Source organism: Nematolebias whitei, chromosome 16 (assembly GCF_014905685.2).
Source record: "Nematolebias whitei isolate Nwh7 chromosome 16, NemWhi1, whole genome shotgun sequence".
NCBI classification, from domain to species: Eukaryota; Metazoa; Chordata; class Actinopteri; order Cyprinodontiformes; family Rivulidae; genus Nematolebias; species Nematolebias whitei.
Window position 1 is genome coordinate 14,225,416 of NC_056513.1, and position 22,485 is coordinate 14,247,900.

At 41.6% G+C, this 22,485-nt stretch overlaps 1 protein-coding gene across 2 annotated transcripts; it reads left to right on the plus strand.

Moving 5' to 3' along the window:
* Window positions 1-12,616: 12,616 nt before the first annotated feature.
* LOC119422349 (nuclear factor interleukin-3-regulated protein) lies at window positions 12,617-20,712 on the plus strand. Of its 2 annotated transcripts, none has more exons than XM_037689706.1 (2): window positions 12,617-12,931; window positions 17,573-20,712. In XM_037689706.1, the coding sequence occupies exon 2, from the start codon at window positions 18,128-18,130 to the stop codon at window positions 19,913-19,915; it is 1,788 nt and encodes a 595-aa protein (XP_037545634.1). In that variant the 5' UTR covers window positions 12,617-12,931; window positions 17,573-18,127; the 3' UTR covers window positions 19,916-20,712. The 2 variants fall into 2 exon arrangements, with proteins under 2 accessions (XP_037545634.1, XP_037545635.1); XM_037689707.1 differs by lacking the exon at window positions 12,617-12,931 and adding an exon at window positions 15,571-15,704.
* Window positions 20,713-22,485: the final 1,773 nt, after the last annotated feature.

The following is a 22,485-nucleotide window of genomic DNA, read 5'->3' on the forward strand; positions in this document are numbered from 1 at the left end:
CGCAAGTAAGCCTGCAGTCTGAAAGTGAAGTGCTCTGTTAGGAAAATTTAGAACAATAAGAACTCTAATATAAGATGGAGCTAGGTTGTTGATGGCTTTGTAGGTTAGTAGTAGGATTTTGAATTCTGTTCTGAATTTAACAGGGAGCCACTGGAGAGAAGCGAAAACTGGAGGGAGATGATCTGGATATAAAAAAAGCATTTTAGAGAGGCTGAATCTCTCAGAAGTAAAGATGGGCAGGGGTCCACCATCTACAAATAAACTGTTTATTATTATGTGGTTTATGAATCATTTATGTCCCAAGTTTTCCAAAATTTGTGTTGAATGTTTAAAATTCCAAAATGCCAAAGCAGGGTTACTTTGATCAACACTGTACACACTATGTAGACACAAGCAAAACACTGTGCGTAAGACTTAAGCACACGACAGTATATCCACCATCCGCTGAGAGGATCCAATGTCTTCGTCTTTTAAATTTATTCAAATGTCCACAACTTTGTGGGTTTGTAACGTAGGCCTTCTTTCTCTCTTTAAAGCTGTAAATAGTTTGGATCTGTCCCAGCTGTCTAGCATATTTATTATCTTTCACATCAACAAATCAATACTATATTATTTTACGTTTTTTAATTATGCTTTTATGTCATTTTAAGTATTGTTGCATTCAATGTAATTTGAGTAATAAAGGCTTCTGTTGCAGTTTGGCCTGAGTTATTCTAAGACAATAAATGTAAGTTTGTGCTTTTATATCTTATCATGTAGAAGGGAAAGTTTCAGGTCGTTTTTGGTCTTGGAGAGAAAACAGGTTTCTTCAAATAAAAAGTGTAAAGTTATTTTTCACCTCTAGGTGGCCCAGCTCTGCTGCTGATGGGATGTTTTGTTCTTTTTAGTTTTTTTTTTTTTTCTTGCAGGATGTTTAATCTGCGGTGTTTCTAATCTGGGTCAGCCTGAGATGAGCTGCTTATGTAACTCAGCTCCCACTGATTCATCCTCATTATGTCACGATGGGAGCCATCATCACGTTACAGAGCTCATTTCCCATCAAAACACACACACACACACACAGCTTTCACACGTATGCTGATGTTTACACTCAAAGATATGAATTTATGTGTTTTTTTAGGATCCCAAATCCTTCAAATGGTGTTCAAAATTGAATAAATCCACAATTTATTCAATGTAAATGAGGAAAAACTGTCTGCCTGTTACCCAGACCTCCCTCTCCAGATCCTTCTGGGGGATCCTGACGTGTTCCCGGGCCAGAGAAGAGATATAATCCTTCCAGACTAGTCCTGGGTTTGCTCCGGGCTCTCCTTGTTTCATAGTTTACTGTTTAAAAGCTCTTTCAGGGAACAATCACTGGATGTGCGTCCACAGCTAATTAGATTTTGGGGTTAACTCAATATGGCTGCCACAGCCAGCACAGAAATCACTATAACTCTGTCCTTTTTACAAAGCATGAGCTGAAGTTTGGTGTGATGGTAGCTGAGAATCATTCACAACACAAGAACCACTGAATGAATGAATCAATGCAACTCTCAGAAAGTAATTACTGATTGTCTTTGGCATCAGTTCAATTCAAGATGGCGGTCACAGCTGACTGATGTTAGCCAAAACAAAAATGGCTGAAACTCAGTCAGTTTTACAAGTACTGAGCTAAAATTGGGTGTGGTAGTAGCTGAGAGTCTTTCACAACACGTACTCCAAGATCATTGAAGATACCACAAGAGATCATAGATGAGATTATTTTCAGGGTTTAATCAAACTCTGACGAGATTATTTGACATTTTATTTCAGACTCTGTCATGAAAGGCAGAGGGTGATGGTGCATCTATCAAAGATGGCTAACCCTTTAATTTATTACTTATTTTTAAAGTAAAAACAAACCATTTAAGTGTTAATAAAAAAAAATCTTCAGTCGTGTATGGAGTGCATCTTCATGTTGTTTGTAACGCAGTTTCCAATGAGACAAACCAGAAACACTTTCTGAACCTTTTATGAACGCTTCGCTGCAAAACAGCAGCACGGTGGCGCAGTTGGTAGAGCTTCCGCCTCTCAGTGAGAAGGTCACCGAATCGAATCCCGGCCGGGGGCCTTTCTGGGTGGAGTTTGCATGTTCTCTCTGTGCAGGTGTGGGTTTTCTCCGGGTACTCTGCTCCTCCCACAGATAAAAACATGCATGTTAGGCTGAATGGTAACTCTCACTTGTTCCTAGGTGTGAGTGAGAGAGTGAATGGTTGTTTGTCTTGTGTGTCCCTGTGATGGACTGGAGACCTGTCCAGGGTGTCCCCCGCCTCTTGCACAGTGACTGCTGGTCTGGACGTGGGCACCAGGGACACCCGTGACCCAAAAAGAAAGGAATAATTGGGTAAAAGATAATGGATGGATCACTGCAAAACATTACCAGTACTGAACTGGGCTGCTTGAGGTCCCGACTTTTCCTAAAGAATATTTGTACAACTATGAAACTTATAGAAAATGCAACGACAGTGCATGGCTTCACACTGCGGCACGCATTAAAGAAACTGATCCACTGCTTTGTAACGCAAACTTATACAACAAGAAATGACACGATCAGCTTCAAATAAGTCATAAAATCATCAGAAACTGCCAGAGATGAGCCGTATCTTTTTCTTAAATAATATGTAATACACTGCAAATTCCAGAGTTATACACAACTTCAAAAATATTGTATTCATGAGGCTCAGCATGAGTTTATTTTAGTGATTATTTCTCTGAGGCGTCAGGCTTTAAAAACAAACACTAAAGAATAACTGAGATACAAGCTACTGAGCCATGTGCTGTAGATTTGTACCTGTCTGAGTCAAACAAAGCTCTGCATCGAGTAAAAATTATAATACAACGCAGTCTTTTCTAATACAATTAAAGTTTTGTTTTTGGCCGCAACATTAATTGTGGATAAAACTCTTTACTTCAAACGAAATTATGGATTTAGAAGAACAAACAGCCCGTTTTCTTCCTCTCAGTCGCCCACGAGCAACAGAGGAACAGTTTGAATATAATGAGAGGAAGGTCTGCTGAGGACACAGCGGTGATTAAACTCCCTTTGATTTGTGCTTTTCTCTGAACACAGAAAATAATCAGCGCCTGTGCAACATTTTCACTTCCGCCATGATTTCAGAACAGTTTTATTACCTAATTAAAACCAAAGCACAGATAATTACAGGCCCGACATGAGTCTAAGAAACGACAAAGCTGTAGTGGTTTTAGTCATGGCTTGTGTGTAACGTTACTCACAAGACGTCTCGCTCAGAATACGTGTTGAGAATGACTCTCAGCTACTGCCACACACAGCTTTAGTTCAGCGTTTGCAAAATTAACCGAGTTAAACCCATTTCTGTGTTGTAGATGTGCATCCATTGATAACTTCCTGCAAGTTTCATTACAATCAGCGCTCACTGAAATGACGCATCTAAACGAATAATCTTAAACTGAAGTGTTTTATTTTATTAATCTGACAACATTAAGAGGGAAACAACTTCAGACATTAAATTCTTTCAACATTTAGCTCAAATCAGGAGAAGAAAATCCATCTTCTTCAGTTTACAATGAGACAATATCTTAAATGTTCATTTTATATTTGCTGTTGATTCTTTTATATTTTTATATTTAATTAACTTTTTGTTAAATTGTCTCAAAGAGAAACAAAGGGTTGAACTTGTATGAACGTTAGCGTTAAATGACCTTGAGTTAGCTACTTGCAAAATCTTTATTTTTTAAATTTAATTAATTAATTTATTTATTTATTTTGGTCTTCTTAAGCACCTTTTAGCATTTAGCTAATGTGTTGCTTCAACCTCATAGCTACCGTTTAGCTCCTATTAGCGTTTAGATATTGTTATGTTCCTTCTTAAACTATGTTGCCCTAGCTGTTGTTTTGCTCCATTTAGCTTTTAGCTATCACATGCCCCTTTTAGCTTGTAGCTAGCATTTTGCTCCTTTCACCTTATCACTGCCATTTAGCTCTCTTTAGTAGTTAGATATCGTTGTGATCCTTTGAGATTTAAAATATTGACCTGCCCCTTATTAGCTTATAGCTACTGTTTTGCTCCATTTAGCTTTTAGCTATTATGTGCTCCTTTTAGCTTTTAGATATCGTTCTCCTTTAAGATTCAAACTACTCTCCTGCTCCATTTAGTTTAGTTGCTCTTTAGCTCCATTTAGCTTTTAGCTGTCAGTGCTCCTTTTAGCTTAGAGCTACTGCCCTGCTTCTTTTAACTGCCGCTGTGCTATTTTTATCTTACAGCTAATGTTTAGCTTTTACCCTTTAGCTTCCGTTAAGTTCTTTGTAGATTCTTTTTTTTTTAACCTAAGCAAAAAATGCATTTTCTCTAGTTTTCAAATAGACAATCAACTTTTTCCTCCTTTTGATTTTTAGAATTATTCTTTAAATGACAGATTATTTTTTTGTCCTGATGGAAATTTCTCAACAACTTTTAAAGAAACTCCCAGTGACTTTATTAAAGAGGCTCCTCTGTCTCTTTTCAAATCATTTCCAGCTTTTGTAAAAGAAAGCAGGAATGTATTTTTAATTATTGAGCGCAGCAGAAGCTTGTTTATTTACCCAGTGATAATGATTATGTGTAACGGGCTCTCATTATCATCATATTCGCAGGAAAGGATTCACAGAAATGTGACGTTTCTAAACAATCACGAGGATTTTCTTTGCTTCGATGGGAACTATTGTTTTATTTGAAGCGGTGAAAATGATGCAGGAAGTCTGAATGTCAAATGTTTCCGTCTTTTCAGAGGAAGTCTTGTTGTCCAGCACGTTGTGCATCAAACAAAGCTACTTTTGTTTGTGTAACTTGTCCCCGTCTGAACCTCCAGCCCTGCGCTATACTCACATGTCCCCTCTGTTACAAAACAGCTCGATTTCCCACTAAAGCCACGTCAATCCCTGGAATTAGAGCGCCTCTTTCTCTGTTTGCAGATTTTTAAACTCCATCATTTGTGCGCATCATGCGTGCACATCTGCTCACAGACTCATGTTCATGTTTGTGCTGATGTTCAATGTTTTATGTTATGAGTGCTTAGTGTATATTTAGTTGATGTTTTTCTTAGTTCATATCTTAGATGTTATTACTGTTTTTCTTATACATTTTATTGTTGGATGTAATTGGGACCCTGCGTACATAATTTCGCTCCACCACATGTACCACATGAGGTGCGAATGACAATAAAGAAACTCTGACTCTGATTTTTTTAGACCATTATTTTGGCATTAACTTGTGTTAAAGGTGTGATTATTGTGACAAAATTCATTTTTAGAGTGTTTTATGTTGTGTTTATTAAAAGTGCTTACCGTATTTTTTGGACTATAAGGCACAGTTAAAATCTTTAATTTTCTCAACAATCGACTGTGAGCCTTCTGTATTAATTCTGGTTGTGGTTACTGACCTATAACCAATTTTATGTGGTTATTGTGAACGAGTTGAAGAAAGTATGACTTATCCGACTGTTTTGTTTCGCTTAATGCGCCTTATAATCCGGTGCGCTTTATAGTCCAAAAAATATGGTAATTTGGATGCACTGTAAATCGCTCAGAGTCTCTTTAAACAACTTAATCTGAAGCTTAAAGGAAAATAAAACTGAAGAAATGTTTGTCAGATTCAAAAAATGGATTCAGCAACATAAAAAGTATTTTAAGCCATTTGATGCATTAAAGTTATGCATTAGTATGGTTTCAATAGTGTGAACATGTTTACAAATAATCTACATGAAATGGGATCTTTAAGCAGTTTGTCAAAAAGACCATTTTTCCCATTTGTCGAGTTGAAATCATGAAAAATACCAAAAACGTCTCATTGGTCAACAGAAAATGGGATTTTTGTTCCAACAAAGTGATTTTCAAAGAGCTTTCAGCAAAAAAACGGTTGAAGATCAGCTGAAGGTTACTGCATCTCTCAGGTCCAGCATCAAATATTTGCCGTTTGTTCCACTTTTTATCAAATACATATATATCAGACATTCATCTGCTGTTGATGGTGTTAGACCTGACACCTACTCTTCATCAAGTATCAGAATTGGATGGAAAACAAGAGCAAAAGTAGCCAAAACTGATAAGAAAAATCTTTGAAAGACCTTCAGAAAGTCTGACAAACTACAGAAAAAATCCTCTTTAAAAGATTCAAAGAAAGGTTTTCTTCTTGAAGGCAAATTGGGGTTTAAAACTTATGCATAGTGTGTTTGAGCTGCATTATGAATGACATCATGGAAATCACAATCAAAGCGGGACGGTGGGGTGTGGGACTAAGGAGAAAAACAAGAGAGAGAGCGAGTGACTCTGAGTGAGTCATCCATAACGTCAGCACCAAAAAAAAGCTATTTTTAGCCTGAAAGGTAGAAAATGATTCGTAGAAGAGAAGGATGCGATCAGCAGACATGAACCACAAACCATTTGATGCAATAACCTTCAATATATAAAAGGTTATCCTGAACTTTATCAAATGATGCCATTTTAAAGGGTTTCTCAGATGTGTTATTCCAATGTGGGTCCACAGTCAACGTAAACAAACCATTCGGTTGAATCCACCCAAAACCACGTAGCTTAAACGACTGACCCACACTAAACTGGAGGTGGTCTGCAGGTAAATAAATGTGACTGAAAACAACAAAGTCCATGCTCAGTTGTTTTCAACCAGTTTGACACGACTGTCAACAAGGAAGAGGGCTGGCAATGGAGGAGGGGGCGTACCAAAGAGACCATCTTAGTACCAACATAACTGGTTTGTTCCACTTTGGAGTAAGCTGTCGGTGGAAGAATCAGTTTTGTGTTGTGTGTTTCCTTGACTGATGAAGCCTTCCGGATCGAAGGCGAAACGTTTCAGCACAAAAAAAGAAACTGTCCAGATGATCTGACTGAAAAATGTTGACTGGAAACAAATTTTGCCGTGAACTTTTTGATTTTGAGGAGACATTAATTGGCTGTGGAACACTGGGCCGGCTCTTTACCCTTGCTAGGGTCGTCAAAGGGTTAATAAAAACTTGTTCAACTGGTCTATGTGTTTTGTGGACTTGGAGAAGGCATTCGACCATGTTCCTTGAGGTACACTGTGGGGGATGCTCTGTCAGTATGGGAAGTGGGGGGAGGGGGGTCCTTTGCTTGGGCCATTCAGTCGCTTTGTTCACATTGCTGGCAGTAAGTCGGACCCCTTCTGTGTGGGACTCCACCAGGACCACCGCTATCACAAACTGTTCACAACTTTCATGGACAGACCAAAGTGCATGTTCAATAATCCAGCTATCCAACAATGTTCAGTCAGGTCATCTAGATGGTTTCTTTTTCTGCTGAGACGTTTCGTCCGTCATCCAAAGGACTTCTTCAATCTGAGGAGCCACCAAACAAAACTGACTCTCACAAACAGCATAACTGTTTTTTTTTTTCCCCACTATGGATTATGTCATTTGTGGGAATCAATTTTGTTTTGTGACTCCTCAGATTGAAGAAGTCCTTTGGATGAAAAGAAACATCTCAGCCAAAAAAGAAACAGTCCAGATGACCTGACTGAACATTGTTGCATTTAATACCTGGATTATTGAGCATGAACTTTGATGTTTTGAACCACTTTGGCATGACTGTCTCAGAGGGGTTGATGGGGGAGAGGGCAGGCCTCGGAGGCCATCTTAGCACCAGCAAACAGTTTTTTTTTCCCACTATGGAGTATGCTGTTTGTGAGAATTAGTTTTGTTTGGTGGCTCAGAAAAGACTTCCATTCAGGCAGTTTTTGAGCTACAGTTTGGTGTGGTAGTAGCTAAACGTTATCTCATACTCTGAGCGCCGCAAACACATCATTTGTGATGTTTTGACCAAACCACGGCTTTATTACTCAACTTATAATGATTTCAGTCAAAACTGTCATGAAAGATGTTGGGAAATATCCATTTGTTCAAGGAATTTTCTGTCTTTTATTTTTCCCATACAAATAATAGTTATGGGCGGCACGGTGGCGCAGTTGGTAGAGCTGCTACCTTTCAATGAGCATGTCGCCGTGGTTCATATCCCGGCCGGGGTCATTTCTGGGTGGCGTTTGTATGTTCTCTCTGTGCATGCGTGGCTTTTCTCTGGGTACTCCAGTTTCCTCTCACAGCCCAAAAACATGCATGTTAGACTGAGTGGTAACTCTAAATTGTCCCTAGGTGTGAGTGAGAAAGTGAATGGTTGTTTGTTTTATTTGTCTCTATGTGTCCCTGTGATGGACTGGAGACCTGTCCAGGATGTCCGCCACCTCTCGCACAGTGATGTCTGGACATGGGTCAAGTCAGGTCCTCTGGACGGGTTCCTCTTTGTCGAAACGTTTCATCTTTTATCCAAAAGACTTCTTCAGTCTGAGAAGCTGCAACAAACTCAGTCTGCAACTTCTCATAGTGGATCAGACAGTTTACTGGTGACAGCCAGAACCAGTTGTTGGATTCAATTCAAGTCAGTTTATTTATATACAGTAGCAACACCAAGTCACAATAGAAATCATCTCAGGACACTGAACTGATAAATAAAAAATAAGTTAGCATTATTTACCTGACATGGAAAAAGAGGACCATCAGCCTGACCACCGATCGTTAGTGCCCTGATGGCCGCTTGCTTTTCACAGGGGGCTGAGTGATGTAAGAACAGCAGAGGAAACATTTCAACAAAGAACCCGTCCAGAGGACCTCACTCATCCTGGTTAAGGAGTGAACCACTTTGGCAATGGCTGCCTCAGAGGAGTCGACGGGGTGAGAGAAACCATTTTATCACCAGTAAACCGGTTGGTCCACTATGTGAGTGTGCTGCTTATGGGACTGAGTTTGTTTGTGGCTCCTCGAATTGATGGAAGTCCTTTGGATGAAGGATGCAACGCTTCAAAAAAAAAAAAAAAAAAAAGAAACCATCCAGTCTGAGCATTGTTGCATTTTTTATTTGGATTATTGAGCATGAACTTTTCAACCTGGTTCGATTATTCTCATTTAAAAGGCAACATTTTGTTCTATATTAGAGCTTCTATCAACACTAGGGGGCACAATTTTCATGAATTGCTCACTCATTCATGCATTTTTTTTTTTTCTTTACAGGTCTCCTCTTTTGTTTACCACCACATTCTGCGCATGCAGCAAGCGCAAAGATGCATTTTATAAACCTGCAGAAGTCGATCCCGTTGAAGCTTATAAATAACTTAAAGAGAATAAATGCATTTCAGTGCGCACACGCAGCTGCAGACACCGTTCTGCGGATCAACATGGCCTCTCTGGTCTGATAACCTGCCCCCAATAAATATACGAGTGCATGAAAGCCTTCTAGTTGCTAAGCAGGCCCCGGCACACGGCACCGTTGCCAAGGGACTGCCTGCATGCAGGGGCAGCTGCAGAAATGCTGGAGTGTGTTGGGGGTTGGTGGTTCTCAGACTGGTGGGGGTGGTGGAGCCAGACAAGTTCAAGGCCTCTGTTTCCCCCAACATGGTAATAATGGTGGCGGTGCTGTGTGTGTGCGTGCACGTGTGTGGTATATCACACAAGGTGGGGGGAAGGGACGAATCTGATGTAACTGCAGATGAAATATGTGTTGGGAACAACAGGATTTGTGGGATGATGGAAAAGCTCTTAAGCAGCTTTGATGTCCTCTATTGACAAACAAAAACACGCAAGAAAATAATCAACAAACTAATAAACACAAATCAATAAAATGATTATCAATAAATAGCTTTTTAATTAGACATTAGATTATCTCGTTGTTGGTTTCTGGTTAAAAAAGCTCAAGTTATTTTGTTTAAAAGAAGGATAAACATCTTTAAATATGTAACTTCTCGACTGAATGCATATCTTTTACGCCAGAGTCGTCAACTAAAACCATCTTTTGTTGAGAAATGATCGAGCTGTAAACGTTTTGGTCGAACACAACCAAAGCACGAGACAAGAGCAAGGTGAAGTTCAACAAAACAAGAACAAATTCATTAAAAAAAAAAAAAAAACACCATATAAACAGAAACTCAACAAAACCCGACTACGGTCAGAAAATACCTCAAAGTATTTAATGTCTATACATCAGATCATTTATATAAATCTCACTATTAATTTAACCTCAAATGATACTTAATATCCTTTAAAGTGAGATTCCATGGAACAATTATAAATATTTAAGATCTTTGAACAACTTAAATTCAGTTTAATTCAGAATATACAGCCAGTTCACAACACAAGTCTTCTCAGGGTACCTTAAAAATGAGTCCAAATTATAAATCAGATTCAGATCTGGATTTAAATCTGGTTACGGTTCATTCTTTAGCGCGAGAAAACAAAACATTCACAGTTGAATATGAAATGCTACGTTTTAGTAAAAGTAATCCGAGGAAGCCAGCGGATCGGGTTGAATCTTCATTTTGTTTCCTGAGCAGCATGGAGGCGACAGTTGGAAGGGATGACTTCCTTTAAACTGGAAGAAACTACCAACAGAACCAGAATCGGGCTCCATCAGAGTGGGCGTCCATCTGTGGACCGGCTGTGGTCTGAGAGGACAGACAAAAGACGCAATTTAATTTTAACTCCTGCTCGGACCAGTCAAAATTAAACTTTACGTCTCCCGACCGAGGCCCTCTCAAAGAGCTATCTACAGCAGGTAAGATAGTTATTGTTCACCACTGCTCCTAAAAACCCAGTTGCAAAAAATCTGAACTATCACTTTAGAGTTTATTCCATGAAACACTGGGATGAACGCAATCTATCACTGAAGACATTTCGTAATAAACACAAACAACAACAAGATTATTTTATTATCTTAATTTAAAAAGGCAAAATAGAACAAGAAGCTAATATTTGAACGATTATGTCTTCAATTTTTAAACTTGTATGTGCAATTTTTAAGATTTTGAGGCAAATATATTGGTTATGTATTATTATATAATTTTTCTTCTTCTTTCGGCTGCTCCCTTCTTCAGGGGTCACAACATCACAACAAACTGAGTCCCACGAAGACTTGCAATTATTTTTACGTTGGATATTCTTCCTGACACAACCTCAGACCACCGAGCTACCACAGCCCTCTGTGTGGAGCAGAGAGCTGCTATCTAGAGCACTCGGGCGAGCAGACGGTGGGGGTTAAGGGCCTTGCTCATGGGGCAAATGAGGGTGGAGGCAGGTGTGGGTGCTTCACCTTTCCACCCACATTTTTGATGTTCTCAGTACCGGGAGTTGAACCAGTGATCTTCTGATCACAGGCCCACCTTCTCTAGCCTCTGCGCCTCCGCTCCCCTATTATTATATAAAATATTATGCACTTATATTTGGGATGCACGATATTATCGGCATGTATCGGTATCGGACGATATTAGCGATAAAATTAAATGTCCATTCCATCAAAATAACTCACCGATATAAAAGGCGCTGTGTTTTTATATATATATTATATTTATACAGTGTTACATCGTTTTCAGACCCTTTTTTGACATCTGCATTTGGTATCAGGCCAAACTGACAAAGACCATGCAGAATAATGTATTTTAATTCCACAGCAGAAAAAGCTATGTAGTCTCTGTAAGTAGGTTTAGGGCAGGGGTGTCAAACTCACTTATAAAAGGGGGCCCAAATTTAAACCTTTTTCAAACTAAGGGCCAATTTCATAAACTACATGAACTCAAATCAGATACCAAACTTTTTTCTTTTTTTTTTTATCACAGCTTCCTCAACAAGAGTTTGATTGGTCTCATTTGATGTTCTCTGTTGTGCTTTTGACATCATAATCAAAGATTACTGAAAAATTCAAGAGAAAGAAGTATTTTACATTTCACACATCATCTTGAGGGCCAGATAAGATGTCAACGAGGGCAATATTTGGCCCCCAGGCCTTGAGTTTGACACACATGGTCTAGGGGAAAAATATCGGTATTGGTATCGGTTATTGGCCAAATAAGTTTTAGGATATTGGCATGTTGAATATCGGCCAAAAATCCAATATCATGAATTCCTAATTTAAATATTAGTCCAATGATATACATATATATAAATGTGTGTGTTTTATTGTATTCCTAAAATTTCAACAGTGCTGTTACACAGATTTTTAGGAAAAAAAAGTTTTCTTATAGTTTCTGTTCAGTTTAAAGGTGCTTACATTAAACTATGAAATCAAAAGGTTATCCTGGATTAAATCAAACGGTGCAGTTTGGAAGAGTTTACTCCAGTACGTTTTCAAATATTGTGAGATGCTGAAATGCGGGTCTGCACTAAATGAAAACAATGCACTTTGCTTAACGAAACAAATCTGAGCTGAAAACGTGTCCACACAGCAAAATTATTGGACTTCTTGTCCCCCAAAGAGCTGTTTTCAGTCATCCTTGACTTGTTTTCAGAGACTTCAACATTTTTCATTTGAGGACACATAAATCTTAAATATGAGGGGAAAGAAACTGCAGATTTTATTATCATCATTATTTCTTATGATCAGGATTAATTTGGTTTTTGCTTCAAGAACAAAGCAGCGCCTGAAATGTGAAGTTTTGTATTAAAGTACTTTTATTTACGGATTACGGGGTTAAATGGAGACGGGGCGCAGAATCCAGGGGGTCGTCCTGGTGGGGGGGTCGGGTCGTGGAGAGATCCGGGACACAAGCGTGACTCTGCAGCCTGAAGAGCTGTTATGCAACCGCTGACCTACTAACACATATCTGAAGGGGAGCCGGAGAAACTGGAGCAAAGAGTCCGGCGGCGCGTAACGCACGCACAGACAGGCAGCCCGAGCCAAGAGACGGAAACTGCAACCCAGCCGGCACCGCTGACTCATCCGAACCGGGACACAGGCAGAAAGTTCTGTTCCCCCCCGCACCCTTTTTTTCGTTTCTTTTCTTCCGGAGGTTTTCTGAAGGGAAGGAGGAAACGGGAGCGAGACGGCTTTTGTTGTCGGGGAAGCCTGAACCTTTTCTCCTCCTCCGCCAGGACGCACGACTGAAAGGTACGATCCGAACTGGACCGGCTCGTGTTTTCTGGTTTTACCCGTGTTTATTCATCTGTTCCAGGATAATAAACTGGTAGATTACCCGACAAGGGCATGATGCTTATTGTTCACATGGCGCTCCGCCGGTTGATCCCGCGTCGGAGCGTGACTTTCAGCCTTTTCCCGTCACGCAGCACACGCAAATCTCAACCTTTGGTTCACGCATTATCTTCGATTTTTACCACAGAATTATCGCAGCACGTGTTGTCAATGTCACGGCGGGTGGAATGGCTCCTGGTGAAGTGTTTTTCCAGGGAGCAGGAATCGGACACATGGCACGCTGCTGCTTTGTTCACCATTCCAGCTCAGCTCGGGATATTTCTCTGCTTGTTCAGCATTTGGTTTGAATTTAAGCTCAAAAAGTCAGCTAAAACCTCGAAAACCATAAAAGATTGAAAGCTTTTACTCGAAATCTTGTGTTTTCTTTTAGGATTGGTGCCATTTTCATCCGATTTAGTGCGTAAATCAAAGCATTGGTTTATCTTTTTTTCTGTTTTTGTGTATAGAAATGATGCAGTTGTGTTTTTTTTAGGTTATAGGTTATGGAAATGTGTTCATCAAAGCAGAATGTTTTGCTTTCAGAGTGTTGGAGGATTTAACCAGCAGGGACCAAACAGCAGCTCCCTCCTGGGACACACATTATAATTGAATCCTCTTTAATTTGTACTTAACCTTTATATATATTAAAAAATTAACGCAGATATATGTTGGAAATACTTGCAGTGTGTGTTTTTTTTTTTTTTATGTTTTCAGCTGTGATGTAACTCAGCTGCTCAGGAACTGCAGCTGCTATTTTTAACCTGCTTAGAAAAAGAATAGCTCAGAAAAAGCAGAAGGGTAAACGCGCTCGTAACATTCTCGTGAAAACCGGTCGAAAATGTAAGTAAGGAACAAAATCTGCACGTTTTTATCATATTAATGGTTAATCTGTCTTGGAGTTAAACATTTGTGAGCAAAATCTGCAGCCACGTGTTTGTTTACCTACAGAAACAGCCGAAGTGACTGAAAATAAATCCAACTCTGACGGCGTCCATTGAAGAGCCGTTTACAGTTTTGACGTATCGCTACATTCATGCTCAGATTTGTTAAGTAAAGTATGCAGGGGGGAAAAGTGCTTTGTTTACATCGAGTGCATACCTGCATTTCAGTTGCAGCTGGAAAACAACTGGAGGAAACTCCCTCAAACTGCACCGTTTGATGTAGTTCAGTTTCCATACTTTGCAGTGAATTTCCTAAAGTCGGCATTAGTGAGACTTTAAGGTCAGTTAAACATGTGAGCCTGTGATGCAATGTGTGGAAACACACACACACACACCCCGCCCTCGTCCGAGTTCGGCTGCTGCCAGTCGGTCTGGTTTCAGGGTCTGTCTTAGCCAGCTTTGTGAATGTAGGTCAGACTGGAATCTGTGTGAGGAGACGCATGAGGTTTATAGGGCAAGAGGTGGACTATTTTAACCAGGTCTGAGGACTGGATTACCACCCCCACCCCCCAAATGCACAAGATAAACCTTGACAAGAGCAAATATTTTCATTTCCTTGCCTTCAGTTTACAGCCTTCTGTGGTTTCAGTCCCACAGGGAATGTCTGGACCCCCAGTTCTTGTTGTGGCACAAAGATGTGGGGTTTAAAATGGAGGCCCCTCCACGTGTGTGGTGTTGGATCGTTTTAAAGACTTAGGAGGGGGGGGGGGGGGGGGTGAGAAGATGTCATGCGTTTTACTCTCACTTGCCTCAGAGAGGGGTCAAAGGTGAAGCAGTCTCCCCCGAGCAGCAAGTGTCTGATAGGGTATTGGGGTGGGGTGATTTCTCCTCTGCTTGCAGTAGGTGCGATGAATCATTATTTTTAAGTGGCAGTTATTGCACAAAGGGCCAATTACACGATGCATCATACGCTGCGTTTATCTGCCAGGCATGGCTTTTCATTCCGAGCGCCCAGGGGCGAGCCAAGATGGAGACTGGTAACCTGTAGCATCTGCTGCTATGCGATCCGCACGGCGTTACACAAGCAGGAGAAATTCAGAGCACGTACACTACGAGCAACAACAGCAGCCCCTCCCCATGCAGTCCTGAGAGAGAGAGAGAGCCTGCTAGTTGAATCTGGCTGCAGAGATGGGTGTGTGCCATGACGTCAATGCCATCTCTCACTATAATTTCCCATCTGCCACTGGTTCGTGTTAGCTTAATGTGCTGAAAAAAGGTGCATGAAGACAACAGAAAGGATCTATTCCTGGGGCTTTCATAACGCTGAAGGCAGATGACGCTTTCATTCCCTCCTGCAGCAGCAGACATGTAAAATTCCTCTCAACAGAATTCTTTCTGTCACCAAATCCGCCTCGGCTTCCTCCCACCCTCCCTGGGCTTCGCTCTCTATTTTTAGCGTGAGTTCTAATACCCTCCTGCCCGCCCTCCCTCGTAGCCCCGCTGACCTATTTAACGGCGCACACCGTCAAAAGACAGGAGGAGTGTTTACGGCTCTGCGTCGTTTCTAGGTCAGTGGGACAGCGCAGACGTGCGCGTGCTTCCTTCCCGCCCTCCTTTGTTTCGCACTCTCTCCACCTCCACCAGCATGCTTTAATGAAAACGATCCATGATGGGAGGAGGACTGGAGCCTACATTTTTCCACATGTTGTGTTCAGATCCCCTTTGTGCTCCAGCTTTACACAAGAGAGGCTCATAAGAGTAGATTTTTGAAGACGAGCAAGAAGTTTCACCCACAGGTCACAACAGAACAGGTACGGTTCAGTAAACAGGCTTTCCAATTGTTCCAGGTTGCAGTCTGCAATTGTAAGGAGAGGTTATGTAATGGGGTCACTGACCCCCCCGGGGGGGCTGTAAACAGTCTGGAAAACTTCCACCAATGTCAACAGTTATGTGGCATCAGAACGAAGCAACGCAGAAGACGGGAGAAGTTTAGTTTGAGCCAGAAGGCGTTTTTTTCTGTCTTGTGTCATCAGTATCCGAATAACCGGAGTGTTCGAAGGAGATTCTTTGTTCGTCTCTGCGTCTGGCCTCATTTCCAAGGTTTTCATTGTGCAGAAAAGACCACAAGGAGGTGCCTGTTTCTTCAGCAACGCTTCTCTGCATCATTTCTTGCCCATCATACCTTCCTCAGAAAGAAAATAGGAGGTTAAAAGTTGTAGGGAGCATTCCTCGAGATGTGATGCGCGTCACCGGTATCTGTATGTTATTCTTACTCACCGTTTAAAAGTTAAACATTTGAAAAGTTATCCAGAACTGTATCGAGCGGTGCCGTTTGAAAGAGTTCGTTCCAGTAGTTTACCAGATCCTCTAGATCAGTAAGTTTAAAGTTATTGGGTATAAATACGTACAGAAACGTAAAACATGTCAGACTTCTCGCTCTTCCGTGAACATTGTTGACCTTTTTTAGTCTCTTCGGCTGCTTTTGTAGGTAAACAAATGGTAGTTTGCACAAATTTGCCGTTTGCTTTGAGGGGGGAAAATGTGTGGATTTTGCTCATTACTTTATATTCTTGAGTCTCCAGGACTTTGCTTCACTGAATTCTGTGTCCAGGGTTTGAAACTGAAAAAGGCCAGCACATGCAGAGAAATCTGGCAACACGATCATAGGTCCTCCACTCCATTACGTTTTTTTGAACAAAAACTGAAACCACAGACTTTGTTATCGCCGGCACAGTGACCTAGATTGTTACATTCGCTCTGGGCGTGTGTTTCTGCGTCACAAAAAGATGTTTTCATGTTTGTACCGCTCTCCAGGGCTCAGTGCGGTGATGTGTTATTAATTACTGCACATAAACTATGCAGAGCTGTGCAGAGAGGAGACAGAACCAGGTCTGAAAAAAAAAACAAGAGCGTATTACATAACCCGGCACCGCTGTCAACATCTATATGCTGTGCGTTGTTTTTAATTTTATTACGCAACACACGAGGAGTGGGAAAGGTTTCCCGTTTAGCTCAATGTTGACACATAAGGAAGCTGAGCGGCATGTCTTGTGTAATTTTAGATGCTACAATAGCTTTCGGAGAAACCGAGACGCTGTTGTTTTCATGAAAGCATCTCACCCTCTAAAAAGCATAAATTACAATTACACATCATGGCTTTCTTCCTACACAAAAGTCATCCAGACATGACTCCCTCAGTTCTTTATTTGGCCGTTGCTGCAGACTGAGGTTGCTCTAATTTAACATACTTCACTCCTCACGTGACAGATTTTCACAAGATGACTGCAGAAGCAGCAGCATATCCACATGTTGACAAAGAATCTTACCTTCCGTTTCATTTCACAGAGCTACCAAAAGACCAAATTTAAGCTCGATATCAGTAAAATGGATGCATAGAAGACATTTTTGCCTCTGTTAAGTGTGCTTTACTGTGGCGCCAACCTTGAACTCTGCTGGCTCAAAAAGTTAATCAGTTGTAAAAGTTCAGCCAGTGATTACTTTCTGAAAGTTTTGTTAGAAGCCCTTTGGTGATTCGTGAGATATTTTGCTAAAAGTATAAACACAGACGAGCAGATATGTTAAAACTTTGTTTTATTTATACATAAATGTCAGTAAGACCCGCTGTGACGTTCCACCTTATCTTACACTTTGCCTCTGTTTCTCCTTGTTTCTGTCTCAGAATCCCAGTTAGACGTCAACAAACAGCAACGCTGAAGCTGGACCTTCAAGGAGGTCCCAAGACGATCTGCTAACCTACATTCTGTGTGAAACGGCAAGAATCAGAGCAGCCACCTGACAGGCATCCAAGCTCTGAAAACCGACAGACACCAATAAACTCAAAGTCACCTCCCAGAAGACTCCAAAGAGCTCGGAGGAAGTCGCAGGGACAACTCAAAACCCCAAAACAACACACTTGCTTTCTTTTTTCATCCCCGTGTTTTAAAACACCATTTCAATGTCTGAGGTTTTTGTGGAGTTTCACCTTTTTTTAATCTTCCTGGCTAATTTGGACACTTGAAAGTTTTTACTTTTGATTTTTGAAACACAATTAGTAGAAATCAATGAGGCAGTTTCTCCGAGGAGCACAAATACCTCGTCCAGAAGTTTTTGCTGATCCCCCGACATAGGTCAAACATCTCGTCATTAAAGAAGAAGGCTCGTATTTCACATCTCCCCCCCCTCCCCCCATTACCCTCTGCTAGAGTCGCACTCTGGTTCCCAGCAGGGAAGAAAAATGGAAAGTCTTAGTCTGCACACCCCATCCACCACCAACAAAAGCACCATGGAAGTTGATACTTATTCCCCCTACAATGACAGCCTCCCATCTCCTGCTCCTGAAGGAGGCGCTCGGCTCGGCCGGCAGCCTAAAGGCTCCAAACCCACTGTGACGTCCCGCCGTAAGCGAGAGTTCATTTCTGATGAGAAGAAAGACGCGTCCTATTGGGAGAAGCGGAGGAAGAACAACGAGGCAGCCAAACGCTCGAGGGAAAAGCGTCGCCTCAATGACATGGTCTTGGAGAACCGTGTCATGGCTCTGAACGAGGAGAACGTTCGTCTGAAGACGGAGCTCCTCCAACTCAAGCTGCGCTTCGGCCTCATCAGTGCGTCCTCCTACATGGAGAAAAGTCAGCAGATCTCCAACAGCGTCACTGATGGCAATGCTGGGAGCAGCGGGAGCAGCAACGGCACCCCAAATAGCAACACCTACCTCTCCAGCAGCGGGTATTCCAGTGCATCTCAGGTGATGCTGAACTCAGACTCATCTGAAACCGAACAGTCTAGCCGGGGTGACCGCCACACGGCGCTCCACAAGTACTCTCCGCTGGGCTCCATGTCCGACATGTCTGACGGCTCTTCCAGAGACAGCCCCGAGCCCATCGGTTACAACATTAAAAAGGAGCCCTCAAGCATGGAGTTGGAAAGCAACGAAATCCCCAATGGGATTCTCAATGGAATACCAGGTGGTGCTTACCATGACAACCACACCACTCTGGTTTCGTCTCACCAGCAAAGCGCCCCATTGGCCGAAAGTCCCAGGGACTATCAGCAGCAGTGCCACATGGAGCGCTCCAGTCCTGCTCCTCAGGCCCTGTCTGCACAGAGGAGCGTCATCCTGTACCAGTCCAGCAGCGGCTGTTACCCCATGGAAACACAGAGACCGAAGGACCAGCATTCCCAGCAGGGCAGACAACTTCAGCACATCTCCAGGTTTTCTGACTGCTCAGTGACCATCACAGAGGTTGCCGAAAAGCTAGAGAGGACGAAAACCATTGACTCACCACAGTATGACTACACCAATGGTCACACTGAGTCCTCTGAGGAGCTGCAGCAAAGGTACAATCACAACGTCCAACATGACAGCATCCATTGTTGCAGCTACCAGGTTCAGGAGAACGATCTCCAATACACTGAGAGCCACCAGAACTCATTTGCCCCTGATCTTATTCACAGTGAGGAGGGCAAGTCCTTCATACAGCACAACGGATACCTCAATTCACTGGATGAAGAGCCCCCAGTGCTCACCTATGAGGGAGGCCCCCGAGCCGATGGTTTCTATCAGGAGAACTCTTCCACTAAAGACACCTCCTCAAGTGACGGGGATCCTCGGAGCTCCGATAAGGAGGGCTCCACAGATGACGAATCCCCCTCCTCTTCCTCCTCAGACATCAGCAGCTACCATCAGAAGACAGAGGGGGCTGTTGGCTTACTCGGCGAGTTCCAAACCGAGGTCAAAACCACTGCGCTGCCCCACAAGCTCCGCCTCAAGTACAGAGCTCTGTCCAACGGAGCTCAGGTGGAGGGACCGGTCAATAACTCCATGTCCCCATCTCCCACTCTGCCCCAGCACCCATACTTAGCTCTTCCCACCAACCCTCACAGCATCCAGGCCAGCGGAGAGAACAGGGAGGTTCTGACTGAGTACGTGGAAGAGGTCAAGTCTCAGGTGAAAGAGGCTAAAAAGGAGGGAGGGAAAAAAGGATCCAGCAGCGGCAGGGGTGGACGCAACAAAAGGCGAGATTAGGGACAAACACGAGCGGTTTGAGGTTTTTCCCATCACGTCAACGTCATCTGCCGAGGAGGGACACTCACTTTGGCACCTTGCAGGACTAAAAAAAAAAATCAATCGGTGTAAGGTTTATTTAGCGCTGCTTGAAAACATCCAGATGTGTGAAATCCATGCTCCGAATAAAGATGGACGCCTGTTCTGCTGAGTTCAGGATGAAAACCCTCTGAGTCGCTGATGGAACCTGCACTTCTTCAATCGGACATGTTGGCTCTTATCAAGCGAGAAGTTAAGAGTCAGAGATTCAGCAAAACACTTGTCTTCCTTGACGTGGCGTGTTTTCACTATGTGAACTGGGGGGATTTGACATGTCCAGACATGTTTTCATTCAGATTTCTCCTTCAAGATTCACTGTGTCACCTGTAACTGTTTCTTACACTCTCTCCTACCTCTCACAGTTTCCTTTAATTAAAACAGCACGGTGAGGGATAAATTCAACTCCAGAGTTTGGGATTATTCCCTACAAAAGAAAAAAAAAAAAATTATTCATTTTGTAAATTGCCTTAGTGTCCGGCCAGTTTTTAATGTGGCATTACGGGAGCATTCTTTTTACCAAAGACACGCATTTTTCCTTCACCGTTTTCTTTGTATTTTTTTTGTGGGGTAAATAACATCCTTCCTCCTCACTAAACCATCAGCACACAAGTCCTCTTCACTCCCAAAGCACTTAGTTTGTATATTACTGTGAAATATAAATTTGCATATATGGAATATATATATTTTAAGAAAAAAATTGGCAAAAACAATAAAAAAAAGAAAGCAGTGAGACGTAAATGTTGGAGGCTTACAACCTCGGTTCAGAAAAAGGTGAAGACGTTGTGTAAAATGTAAATAAAAACACGATGGAAAGGTTTTCAAATATCATAAACCCGTTTTTTTATTCACAAAGGGCCATAGCAGACATACAAAATGTTTAAACTATTGTAATATATTTAAGAAAAAAGGAAAATAGCGTTGAATTTTTGGCTGCAACACATCAAAACAAGTTGTGACAGGTCCATGTTGATCACTGTGAACAGAATTCAAACATTAGGAACTGAGGAGACCAGCTGCTGGAATTTTTTTTTTTTGGGTGGGTGTTGTCCCATTTTTATCTGATGGAGGACTACACCTGTTCACAACAGAGGTCTTCTTTGCTGGATGGAAGCATTTATTGTTCAAAAACCTGTACATTCTGCATTGATGGAGCTTTCCCAGATGTGGAAGCTGCTCATTCGATAAACACTAATGCACCCCCATACCATCAGAGAAGCAGGGTTTTAAACTGCGCGCTGATAAAACGCGGGATGGTCTCCCTATAATTATGAGAATGTGGTGTTTGTGGTTTCTAAAAAGCATTTCAAACCGACCACAGAACAGTTTCATACTTTGGCTCAGTCCATTTTAAATCAGCTTTGAAGCAGATTCTTGAAACGTTTTATTGCTACTATGATCTGTAGATAACGTGGAAATCGTGTTGCTGCCATAAAATTCAAAACCCACCTTTTAAATGTATAATTGCTTAGTTACAACATTTAACATGTTTACTTTGTCCAATTGTCAGTGAAATATGGGACATCGTATTGTTTTTATTTACATTATACCCTTTTTTTTCCCAGAACCGGGGGTGATAAAAGTAAGGGTTGTTGTTTTTTTTTTTTAATCTTTGTACAGTTCCTCAGTGAGAAAAATGCCTCAAAAGTTTGTTTTTTTTTTTTTTCACTAAAACTGTGAGCCACTACTTGTAAAGAAGAAAGACACAAAGTTGAAGGTTTCTCAACAGTCCTGGTTTCAGATTGAGATCGTTCTTGACGTTCACCAGTTGAGGCCAGTTATGCACATATCAGTCAAGGCTGTTGGCAGAACTTGACGAGCACAAGCCTTGTTTGCCAGTCAAAATAAAATAAAAAAACATCTCGATTTCTAGACGACCCAAGTGTCTCTACTCGCAACCAGCAAAGCTGCTCCCTTTTTATAAGGTGCCTCTTTATTGTGTTGTTCCTCGTCTTCACGTTGGCCAACGTCCCACCCTCACCTCCGCACTGATTTGTTTTAGCAACAGTAGCTGCAGGAGATTTATACAGTATTTAAAACTGTTATACTTCCTGGTGCCTGCCTTTGGCCACTATGTATAAATGTAAAGTTGTCTCTTTCTCTTGTATACTACTGTTAGTATTTTATTATTATTATTATTTCATCAATATTGTTATTTTCTATTATATTCAGTTTTGTGTTCTGTTTTTTTTTGTGTCACTGATTTGTCTCATGATGCTCTGTGCTCTTCCTGGTTGTGCTGTGTGTTTACCCACGCTTCCCTTTGACGCATTTGTATTCTGTGTTACTGTATAAACTTTGTCTTTTGCCGAAAGGCTTTCTGAAAGCGAAAAACGTAAGTACAGCTTGTCCAGGTGGATGTATTTCTAAAGATTCTGTCGACATGCAAAAAGGCTGTAAGAGAAAACACTCACATTGTGAAAGATAACGCGGAAAACATTAAAAGTTGTTGAAATGTATTGAATGTCTTTTGAGTTTTTTGAGTCACGTTTTTA

What these genes read in the sequence shown, in the direction of transcription:
- LOC119422349 (XM_037689706.1), top strand. Translation starts at nt 18,128, where the DNA reads ATGGAAAGTCTTAGTCTGCACACCCCATCCACCACCAACAAAAGCACC.